The 12,500-nt window shown below is 39.7% G+C and overlaps 1 protein-coding gene across 2 annotated transcripts in view; it reads right to left on the bottom strand.

Moving 5' to 3' along the window:
• The window catches only part of LOC138052985 (syntaxin-binding protein 5-like), a 46,408-nt gene that overhangs the window by 7,494 nt on the left and 26,414 nt on the right, over positions 1–12,500 (bottom strand). For both annotated transcript variants that reach the window (XM_068899625.1, XM_068899626.1), the window contains 9 exons: positions 8,617–8,657; positions 7,537–7,814; positions 5,787–6,058; positions 4,381–4,469; positions 2,575–2,892; positions 2,151–2,270; positions 1,909–2,028; positions 916–986; positions 88–193 (listed from right to left, as the gene is read on the bottom strand). In XM_068899625.1, coding sequence (XP_068755726.1) covers positions 88–193; positions 916–986; positions 1,909–2,028; positions 2,151–2,270; positions 2,575–2,892; positions 4,381–4,469; positions 5,787–6,058; positions 7,537–7,814; positions 8,617–8,657 — 1,415 coding nt within the window. The remainder of the gene's footprint in view (positions 1–87; positions 194–915; positions 987–1,908; positions 2,029–2,150; positions 2,271–2,574; positions 2,893–4,380; positions 4,470–5,786; positions 6,059–7,536; positions 7,815–8,616; positions 8,658–12,500) is intronic.

Below are 12,500 nucleotides of genomic sequence, written 5' to 3'. Positions count from 1 at the left end.
GCAGGGACCGTCCGAGATATCTTCGGACTAAGTGTGATATTCTTAAAGGCTTCTGCAAAAACAACAAACATAAGCCTTTCACATTACCTTGAACAACAACAGCTGTGGCTTTGAGCAGAACGGACATGTCATCGGCAATGTTTGCTTCGGAAAAGCACCTTGGATTTGTGTTGGATGTTGGAAGGGAATACACCTGAAAATAGAGATGAAGTACCGAAAATAAGGAATACTGGAGCATTATATACACTTATATTTGTATTTTTGATCCTTCTAGTCCGCCAAAAACCATAAAATCCGAGAAAACTGATAACAGGTCACCTGCCCTGAAAGCGCGTTAATCCGACCAACCAGCGATAAATGCCATAGAAACCTACAGCTTTTGATATCTCTTAACCAACGGTTAGCGCTAACCAGGCTTCGAGCAAACGGCCCCAGTATGACAAGAGTATGACTGATGCCCGGAAGAAAAAAAAATGAACAAACTAGCACCTCTGCGTGTAAGTCACCTTCCTTATTAAACGATGTTCCCACTGAATAGCGCCCAATGCCCAAAAGAATCTCCTACACCTTGCTTTTCAAGATTCACAAATTTGCTATCGTTGTTCCACGACTTTAGGTTTACCTACAGACGCTTTGAAACATAATCTAACTGAAAGTTGCATTAAGTTGCACGGATAACAGCACGCATGGATAAGAGCAAAGAGAAGAGGGGCTGATGACTTGAAGTTGAGGCTATTAATTAATTTATTTATTTATTTATTTATTTATTTATTTACTAAAAATCGACTTGGGCTGCAGTGCAAGTGACTGCGTGATTGAGGACGCGGTAATAGATGAGGGCAAGCAACAGCGACAACGTTGAGTTGTAAACAGATCAAGAAGCATGATTTCCTGACATGTTGTTTTGCAACTAACCTTTGCGTCACGTTCTGTGCAGATAGCAACAAAGTGTCTATCTAGCGTTTCTCTAGATTGTGCTGAAACCCCTGAAAAACAAAAAGGAAAATTCAAATAAATCAAGGCATTTTCATTAAGACACCTACCTTCAAGTACCGTTTACTTACTATTGTGAATATTTAAAGTGGTACTACGACCAAAAAAACAATTCTTTTTTTTCTTTGGATTTCAAAACTATGTTAACTAAACACTAACTGACCCAAGTTTTAAGTTCTGATTTTAAAAAGACACCTGTTTATTTTAACTGGAATTTTCTTATTTATTGGTCCGCCATTACTAACTTTAAAATCTTGAGAGAGCTGGGTCGAGGAGAAAATGACGTCAAACACTCACTAGTTTAAGAATGCGATGCGTGTGTACGCGGCCGAATTAATATGCAGCGCGGGAGTTTCGGGCTTTCAGACTTTTAAACCCGTGTTTTGCATATGTAATAAATTGCGTTTACACGCTGAAATTTTAAGCTAGTGAGTAAATGACGTCATTTTCTCTAGATCCAACCCTCTGAGGTCCAATCGGCCAGTTTTGAACGTGAGTAATGGCGGACCGTGAAATCCAAAACTTACACTCAAAATAAACAGCCTTTGGATAAAACTCAAAGCTCAAAATTTTGCCAGTTAGGTGTTAAGCAAACACGCTTTCAAAATCTGAAGAAAAAAAGGAAATGATTTTTTGATCATAGTACCACTTTAAGCGAATAACGAGAGCACCTGAAATATTACTGATAAAAATATCATGAATTTTCAATAATTTCAAGTCATCATTATCAAAATTTCTAACGAGTTTAAGACGAGTGGCAAGTATATAAGGTCTATTGTTTTTCACCTTTTTTCCGCTTTCATTTCCTCCCTCGAGTCAATTTCTTGACATTTGATAATGATGACATGATCTCTTCGACACGTCAAGATATGATCTCATCATCATCATCATCACTTTTATGCCCTTTTTGCTTACTTTTATTTGCCTGCGTATCTTTATCCTTCCAAAACTGAAACGGGGAAGGGAAAAGATGTCCTTGTCCATCAAGGATGGAAATGCTTAGCACTACGCCTGCCTTAGGATGAAATAACGTTCCTGCAATATAAAACAAATCTGGTTTACTGTAAGTATTTTACCCCAAATCAGGAACACGTACAGGTACACAAAAGGCTGAGACATCATAAGAGCCCCGACAACTGTATGATTGGGTAATTTACCAGTAGTTATTGTTAGAACAGGCTGCGACTCTCTTTGTTCTCCAACAGGCAAGTTCAGCACCACAACAAACACATTTCCCAAGGCTGTGCCAACCCACAGACTGGGGCTGATCAAATTATCTGTGAATAACAAACAACAATAGTAAATTCAGCAAAAGCGTCCATAAAAAAGGCTTTTGCTATAACACTCTGATGCTAATCTTGCAAATATTACTCCTGTATTGTCAATGAACATAATTATTACGTAACATTGTATATAAGAAACCTTGAAGTATTAAATATTCTATGATATTAGAAGAAATAGATCACACAAATGTCTATGACTTTGACTTGGCCCTAAATCCTACGTGACTGCTGATCAAGCACTTGATCACAAAAAAAAAGGTCCTGAATGCTGACACAAGGGTAAGGATGACAACATTACCATTCTTCTTCGTGAAAGTACATGCAAACTGCAGACAGCTGATATTATCAGGGGGCCGAAAGTCAAGACTCAATCCACTTGCTTTACTTTGCCGCAAACCATCTGCACCATCACTGCCATTGCTTTGGTCACTTTTAGCGCTAAGTCTCCTGGCCGGAGGGGGTGGGCGTGGGGGGCGACTCTTTCTCCTTTCTATTTTGGAGTTGAGGTCAACATGGAATTCACCCCCCGAGCCATCAGGATTAATGCTGAAGGTCAACGGTGTTCCTGCTACAACTGGAGTTGTTGGTGTTTGCACAGCTGGTGATTCAGACACAGCTGAAGGCAAATAGATAAATTTCGTCAAATGGAAATTAGCCATAAATTTTATAAGATAACTTTTTTGAGGGCTTCATAAATTCTACAATTATTATTATTGCTTGCAATCCAATGCAAGATTGTACATTTGGATATTAGCATCCAACCTCATCCTTCTGCATCATGAACTGAATCGTGTTGTTGCATTGACTTCCAGAAGGTGTGGTCCTACATGGCAGACTTCAGATGGAGGGGGTAGTTTCTACAGAAACTGTGGTGCTGCGTCGGTGGGGAAGTAGTGTACAAAAATTTGGTTTTATCAACGGAGTTGATAATGTAAATTGACCACCGTAGAGAGATTCTAGAAGCTGACGTTTCAAGCGTTAGCGCTTCGTCAGAGCGAGTCGAGGAATTATGGTTTGTAAGTAGTTTTTATAGTGGAGTAAGGGTTGCGCTATTGGTGGCAACATGGCAACGTGAAAAATTGGATACATTAGTTAAATGAAAAGCGTTCGTTAATACCGTGGGGATTAATTAAGGGTGCCGATTTAGAAGATGAAATTTTTTTTCCAGATTCTTGTGGCTTTCCGCCGTACCTAGATGTAGGGAAAGGCCGCAGATAGCCATGTGTTTTTTGGAGTGGTTAGGCAGATTAAAATGGCGAGCGACTGGCTTAGATGCATCCTTGTCATTCTTCTCAACATCGCGAAGGTGTTTGTGGAATCGGTCGCCTAGTCGTCTACTTGTCTCCCCAATGTATAAGTTATTGCATAACGTACAGGTTATGCAATAAATGACATTTGTGGAGGTACATATGAAACGATCGGTGATCTTAACAGATCGCTTAGATCCCGAAATTTTGTTAGTGTTAAGAGTGAAAGGACAAGTTTTGCATCGTGAGCGCGCGCATTTGAAAGTGCCGGTGTCACAGCGGATTTGGAACCCCCCTCATATGACAATGTTGACTTTCCCGCACATCCTTTGCCTATTTCGTTCTTTGTGTATGTACAGTACGTTCACAAATCACTTCATCAAGACAGATGATGAAGTCAACTTGGATTGAGCTGGGAACAGGGTACCTAACTCTGAAGCTAACCGAGCCAGCTGAACATTTTTGATATGCATGAAAATTCCGGTTTTAAAAGCTTCTCATCACCCTTAAACCTTAATAATGACAATAATTATACCAATTTCATTCATTCACTTCAATAAAAGGAAAGAATACCAGAGGTTGACCCTATCGAGAGTATCCGCCTGCAGCCAGATGTAATATTTGACTGAGAGTCAATTGTGATGAGGGAGGAAAACTGGAGTGCCTGGAGAAAAACCCTCGCAGTCAAACGGAGATTGACGGAATCTCAACCCACGTACAATTGAACCCGCGGCACAGAGATGGAAGCCATGGTTGATAACCGCTAAGCTGCCCTGACTCCCCTTTCATAACAAAGGGTACAGGGTATAAGGTTTGTTTTTCTCTGTCCACTTAAACTCAACAATAATAATACTTGCCAGTCATATCCTGGGCTGATAACACAGTTATGAGTTTCTTCTGAACCACATCTACTAAAGCCAAACAAGAACCATTGCTGATACAAACCCTGTCACAAAGAAAAGAGGTGTTGTGCTCATGAACATGATTGAGGTAAAGGAAAGGAAAGAAACTCTATTTAAGTGTGCAGTTCTCTAGCGCTGGAGCACTAGCTGGGGACACTGTAAACTGAAATCAAAAAATAAATGAAAACCAGTTGTCAGGGCTCAAATGTTGATTTTTGAGCAGAGTAAGAAACCAGTATGAGAGTATCTGAAGAAAAACCTCTCGAAGCACAGTAGAGAACCAACAAACTCAACCCACATCCAGGTGATCTGGTGACGTAATTCGGGGGACTGGCGAGAAAAATTTTAACGCCGTATCCCATAACCACGCGCGGCCTTATTTTCGAATTCAACATGGCAGAGGCGAGGTTAGAGCTCGTCGGGTCTACTTGAATGTTCGTTCAGTAACAGGAAATGTGGTAGACACGGAATGATCTGTTGAGTTTTCGCGACGGAAATACTGCAGGGAGTTTGGAAACAACACCTAAGGCCGCGCGTGGTTGTGGGATACGGCGTTAAAATTTTTCTTCCCAGTCCCCCAAATTGCGTCACCAGATCACCTGGATATGACACTAAGTCTGGGAATTGAACCCAGGCCACATTGGTGGGAAGCGAGAGCTCTCACCGCACCAGCTCTGCATCCCTTGTTACTACTCCTTTTTGACTGCCAACATTCCCTGGTTGGAGGTTTGTTTTGCATTTGAATGAAAACCTCTATGCAAGTTGTATGAACTTTCCAGATTTCAATTTATCCTAAAACACATATTAGTCGCTGAGCCGCACTAATTTTACTAATAAAATTATTGACTGGAAATATATTTTTCCCCTGGTTACCTTTTCATCTACTGTACATTTTGTGGTGTAACAGAGAAAAAAAATCTTCGTTCTTTCCTGACCATGTCAAGACCTCATATAGCATTATGGACAACTGGACTGCTTGCACTCCTTCTATGTCAGTCAAGCTGTGTGCATACAAGACACGAGAGCAGCTTCCACTGTCATTTTGTTTCCCTTTTTAACGAACAATTCCGCACATTTGAAGGCAAACGAGTCTGACAGGAATTCTGAACATGTTGCTTACAGTACTGTTTGCAGTCGCTTCATCTCTCTCCCCTTCCCCTTGGCCACGTTTGACTCAACAAGTGCATCGCTCAACTGACATGGAAGCTGTTTAGATGAATATTCCAAAAATTTTAAGCTTGGCCATGTAACTAATGGGTGAACAAAGAGCTGTCCATTACTCTATCATCATATATACCAACCAAGTTGAAAGAGATACCGGTATGTATCAAAATGATTTAAACTCTGGAGAAGATACTTACACTCCAAATTCGGAGCTAACCGCCAAACTACTGATAGGAATGAAATCAGCACCTCCTGTCGATGTCAAACAGCAAACCAATGGCTGAAATCCAGGTGATCTCTTATACAATCCAGTTTTACAGGATAAAGTTGGATGTGACATGGTCAAGGATGTGTGTGTTGCGCTAAATACTAAGTGGTCTCCTCTGTCATCCGTGGGACTGCCAAGTTCACCAGTACATTGTGGTGACAACTCTGGACTCAGATCAACCTGCATATTGATGTCTAGTTGCTGCAAGTAAAATGGAATTTAATCAAAACCTTCCTTTCAAAACTAGTTAGTATAGGTAATCGCATGAGTCCTCATACTATTAAGGATTAATTGCACGAGTGTTTTGGACATTTTCCAAAATTGCCCGAGTCGCGAAGCGACAAGGGCAATTTGGAAAATTTCCAAAACACAAGTGCAATTAATCCTTAATAGTATGAGGACTCATGCGATTACTTGTTTATCAATAAGGGGCAAAATTTATACGTTGCTATGCAACAGATTAAACAATCATTGACAGGTAATCAAGTCCTCTCTTGATCACCAAAAATGCCATCAATTAAGAAAAAATGGCCTCTGCCCTCTCTGTGCAAATCAGCGCTCAGTAAATTTTGCCCTTTATTGATAAAAGTAGAAACAGTTTTTTTGTCTAAACAAAATTGGACAACTGAAGCAACAACTCAAAGCTGAAAAACTTTGAAAACGTCACTATTAGAGTCGTCCTGGTATTTACCTCAGCTGGCCCCTTTAAAAAAATTTTAATGTACGCATGTAACTCTTAAGGCTGTGAAGGCACTGTAGGCCCGCCTGAATGCTAAGCAAATAAAACTGTGGATCTTGACCTAGGTAGTGACTTATCTACCAGTGCACTTGGACCAGACGTATTGAACAGTCGCTAACAATATTTTATAAATGTTACAAAGAGAACGGCCCAAGTTATCTAGCCGACCTTTTCGAACCCCGAATTACTCCTTACAACCTAAGAAACACTGGCCTTAACGTAACCCAAAATTCCTACAACAGTAAATTCCGTCACAATTCGTATTCATTTGTCATCTCTCGTGTCTGGAACAAACTACCACTTTCTGTTAAAACCGCTCCTAACTTACCGTCTTTTAGAAGAAAACTGAAAACTCTTATCTTTACTGGCTGCCAATGTAAAAGCTGTCCATAATCTTTCGTTTCACCTCCGCGTATGCGTAGCTTTCGCTTAAATTATGTATTTTGTAATAGTTCAACGAGACAATCTGTGATTTAGTTTTAAGAATTTTTAGACTTTGTTACATATTTTAAGTCAGTCACTTTTATCATGAGCCCCCGGCTCAGGAGACTGGGCGACCACTCCCTGTGTACCTGACGGTAAATAAATTATACCTTAATTATACCTTATACCTCATATCTTGCACATAAAAATTCCACTCAAGATGCACAAAACTGTACACCTGCCACCTTCATTTTATTTGAAATTTAAAATTATCATACAATCATGAAAGCAACACTTCTGCGTGTTTTAGTTTGTGAGAAGGAACTATTGCTTCATGTTCATGTTGTCAAATCTCATGTTTGTTCCCCAAATCATGACAGGAAAGAACATGGACCATTCTTGGCAACTTACAGATTAGGTCCTCTGATGCCCAGTAGCAGAACACTTTCTCCTTTCTTCAAATATTATTATACTTTCTAGATCAGTAAGGCAAATATAAAACAAAAAACGTAATTACCACAAGTTCTAATGTTTCTTCTGCTGTGCTAAACTGATAGACTATCACATGACAAGTGCCAGCCACTAACAATGTACGGCTCCGGAGACACAGCTCTATCATGTTCACAGTATAACAGTCAATGTCCACCATAGACAGTGAGGAACTTTCACAACCCATTCCAACACTGCCCTCAGACTGCCCATCCTTGCCATTTGTTTCATTGTTCTCCACAATTGAATTGGTATTCTTTTCAAAAATTTTGCTCGTTGACAACTTGTAGAGACATCTCAGCACAGCTGCAAATTGAAAAAGATTATCTATTGACTCATAGTCTTAACCCTAACACTCCCAAGAGGTTCCCCATTGAGGAGTAAAATCCTCTTGCGTTAGACAGAGTAAAATATATGTCCCATTGGCACTTACAGGAGTGAAAGGGTTAATAGAGAGACTTAACAGATTTTACTCTGTCGAATGCCAGATGATTTTACTTGTTAAAGAGGGGCGGCTCTGGACTTAATGGGGAAATAACCTCTGCATCGTTCTATTTAAGCATTGCACTTCAGCACCAACAAATCATAGTACCTAAGTTACTCTTACAACAATTGCAGGGGATTTTCTTAGACCTTTAATTTAAAAGAGATAGGACAGGAAAATGTGCGATGCAAATTATTTCAAGACAAGTCCATAGAAAGCTAATTAAAGGCACTTTTAACATTGTACCTAGTTTAGAAACAACTTCGCTTTCACGGGGGCATCTATTTGGAATACACTCCCAGATCACTTAAATGTACTGCCTTCAGACCCAAATCACAACCTTTCCATGTAAGTTTGTATCAACAACAACCATCTACAGTATTAAGTTATTTTAATACGTACTGCAATTCAACTTTAGATTGATAATTACCGGTACCAGTAACTTCCATTCGACTGTCACATGACTTTTAGGTGGAACAGATTTCTTATGAAAATGCATTTGTAAATTTTATCAAGTTCAATACCGTCCATAAATAAAAGTTTCCCTATCCTATCTTAACTAACACCTAGAACATAACACACATATTGTCACCATAAATCTAAAATTCTCCTCAGTATGCCCACCTGATGTTGCAGCCCAGAATTTCACTGAACCATCAGAATGACTGCAAAAATGACCACATTTAAAACACTTCAGTCAAGTCATCTTACCGGTGCTTATCATAGTGAAATCACTGCTACCTTTGAAAAGTACCTTATCCCTTTAAAATAATTTATATATGTGACCCTATTTGGGAAAAGGGGGATTAAGGTGAATTTAGAAAACAACGTTTTAACGCGTTTAATCGCGTTCGTCGAAACGCGTGGAAACGCATTTTTTGTGCGTTTAAACAGATTTTTAACGCGTTTAAACAAACGGCTCTGTTGCGCTTCAATTACTGTATTTCGTACGCTGAAAAGTACGCTAATTTAGTTGTATTTGAATGAATAAATTACCTGTTCTATAATATGAAATGCGGAGATTAGAGTGCATGTCTTCCAACCCACTGTGTCAAAATGATCAATTCATCAGCAAACTTACCTTTTGCCTTTCCTTTTTACATTGCAGTAAGAATCACATTCCGTCTATAATAATTTACTATCCTTTTTTCTGTGAGCGCCTCATGCGCAACGACTTTAGCCCACTTGCAGTGCACGAATCTCGTGCTATCAACAACGGCAACCAGACAATTAGTACACGCAGGAAAGAAGATTCGGTTTTCGAGTCTTCCTAAGAATGGAGCAAGCCGTCGCATTTGAGCCTACGGATTCTGCAGACAAGAGCCAACGATATTGCTCAAAGAAACGCGAACCACTGAACGACGCTTCAAAAATGTTTCCATTAGCGCATCAGGTTTCACCAAGAGGCTGGTCAATCATTTGTCTCAAGCTTGTTTTAATATTTTTAAACTCTTTAAAATTTTCACATTCTCCTCCTTCGTGTTTTCCTCTTCGGAATTTTTGGCGACAAAAAGGGGACGTCGCCAGAATGAAGCAGAATCGAAGTGATGACGCCGCTAGCCTTCGGGATGTGTCATATGTTATCACTCGAGTAGACTGGTCACGATGTCGTGACGCTCGCCCCGCAACAACTGAAAAATCAGGTTTTCGCCCCATAGCGACGAAAAAATTGGATTGTTTGTACCATTATTGATAATGCCTCGAGAAAATAGACATTACAGAAAACAGGCTGTCAACATTTAACCACCTTCAGAAGGACGTAATTCAAAGAATGAGCGAATCACATAAACATTTCATCGAAATGTGACAAAGTAAACATCGCATTGACTTGACCAAATACTTCTGGGTTGTGTAATTCTCTCCATTGTTAACGTGGGGAAACAGAAACCTAAATATCCAGTTGCGAGAGAAGTAGGGAGCGATTCAGTGAAACTGGGAACGTTTTTAGATTCGCGAACATTTGGTAGTATCGCAAGTATTTACCGGTTTTTCTGATCAGCGAATTGATTTTTTCGGAACTTCCTTGGTGTTCACGAACAGGCTTTCCATCGGATAGTCTTAATTTATTTGTTACGGATTCTTTCAGTTGTCGCTATAATAATATAATTATTGTGGGACTGTGAGAGAAGTAGCGAACGATTTAACGAAAGCAAGAGCCGTTTTTCGCTATCTTTATGACCGGTACCTTCCGGTGTGATTAATGGCTCGAAGTTGAAGCTTTGGCCGAAGACGCTGAATATATCTGCTCTCGTTCGCTCATGAAATAGGTTTCCTCTGCCAAATGCAAATTACCCGCGAATGTTTCGGGAAGGTTGGATGGGTTCAGAGAAGTATGATCCATTTCTTTCATAGCTTTGCTTTTTTTGTTATTTCAGAGGTTTAATTGAAAGCGCTATCATATTGTTGCAAGTTATCGTGCTTGTGTCTTGGCGCTTCACTATCTGCCTATTCAACCCCTTTTCATTATCGCAAATCATAAACAAACAGGAATTAAACAAACTGATGTCTCCTTTTGACAAGTACTAAATGACCAAAAAGTCTAAAATTTCGGAAGGTTGCGTGACTGATCGCGACAAATATGTGGATCAGTTTATTTCTTTTGAGCGGTAAACAGCGAGTCGTCGATCAATTTCTTTTCTAATGGCTTGAACGTAACTCTTAAATGCAGCTTTAGTTGAGCCCTGTCATGATGGTACGAGTTGTTTTATCTTCGTTCGGTTACTTGGGCCTTGGTCGTCGCCGGGGTCGTCGCTCAGAGTCGGAAGACAGCCGCTATGTGAACTGCCTTGATCAAACATGAATAAAGGAAAAATGGTAGTAAGTTTTGCATGTGAAGAATGCCTCAGCTGGTAACCCCAATGCAGAATTTTATTTGATTGATTTATAAGTGTTTGCGACTCTACTAAGACCAACATGAACAGCATTCAACAATCAACGTTCTGTTGTACATTTCTAAAACAGGATCGCACATGACAAGAGAAACCTACTGACGACCCTCGCTAATCACAGGGTACACATCAAAGCAAACTTGTGCTTAACACCATCTTGAAAATTCATTTGTACATTCCTCACTTCATTTGAAACAAATTTCTATTGTTTATGCTCATGATTTACCGTTAGAGTCGCTAAGTGAGTGTTTTGTTTTTTCCTCAGAGAACGCCGCCAATTTATGCATGTTTAGGTTGGACTAATTCGCATTTCTTCTCTTTTCCGAGTACTTGCAGCGACTAAAACAATCAAGATTTCGATGGTTTGTCGAGCTGCACTGTTTAAGGTGGCTTACTACAGTTTTCCGCGGCTTTTTTTTTGCCGAATCATCCACGCACGCACGAGCGAGATATCGTCACAACGCGCGGAAAATACACGCGAGTATTAAAGGGGAAACCCAACAAAAACAATAAACATGGCGGTCGTAAAAAAAATTTTTCAAATCATTTCCCGTTTCAGTCTTTTCAAGAGAGCAGAATGTTCGTCAAGTTTATTGAGAGTAGAAAAAAACTTCCTGCTTAGAAACCGTAGTATTCTAACGTCAGGAAAATTGTGTTTTCTTGACAACACCGATTTGAGTAACATGAGCGGGCACACTATATTGTCGGAACAACAAAACAATTGTAAAAGTACATGCTCACTTCCTTCCTTTTGGCAAATTGCTCTTGTAACTGCTCTGGTCTTTGGCTTGTCCAAACACAAAGTAGCACATGCGGCCGGAAAGGAGAACGACCCGAGCCATGCTTTAACAAAATGTCGTTTAGAGAGGAAGCGAAAAGTCGCCGATAAAATGCTTTCCTTACGTGCGAGTAAGGATACAAATGCCGAACCTCCAGCGAAACAAAAAAGCACTGGAAGAGACGAGAAACCAACAGATAGCCAGGTGAGTAGCTTCACTATGGATGCCATTGATGTTGGGTATCATTGTCACATGTAAAAGCCATGTGGTCAGTACTGAGGAGGTTGCAAAACTGAAATTGTTTCCAAGTAATTTTACCACAGAATTCAATAATTCAATACTAGAATAGCTGCAAGTTTCACCTACATTTAAAGAATTACTACTGTCTTAGAGCCACATCACCAGGAGCAAGGCCAATTGCCAAAAGAACAAGACTAATCTTCATGAACCTACTTCAACAGTGCCCTTGGCAGGATACAGAATTTGTGACTTTGGAAAACTTCAAAAAGATCTTGACAAATGCCAATTCTGTGACCAAGGTATATGCTGTACAGTAGTTTTAGAACATTTCTAGGCAACTATAGCCTACCAAAATTCAAGCTCATAATTTTTCATGAAGACTAAAATGTCAAAGGAATGTTTTCACACCAGTGAGGCTGGAAAAAATTAAGATGAATTTCTTGGGGTTTGCATAAATTCCTCTGCCATGAAAACTGAACCAATTTTTGTTACATGTAAGTTGTAGTCACCTGTATTTATCAATAATTATTATTTAGGTGAAGCTGGTTGTTGTTTTGAATGGAGATTTCATAATCCCTGTTTGTAACAAGTAAAATTTACC

This window comes from Montipora capricornis, chromosome 6 (assembly GCF_036669925.1).
Source record: "Montipora capricornis isolate CH-2021 chromosome 6, ASM3666992v2, whole genome shotgun sequence".
NCBI classification, from domain to species: domain Eukaryota; kingdom Metazoa; phylum Cnidaria; class Anthozoa; order Scleractinia; family Acroporidae; genus Montipora; species Montipora capricornis.
This window is presented reverse-complemented; position numbering and strand designations above follow the sequence as displayed.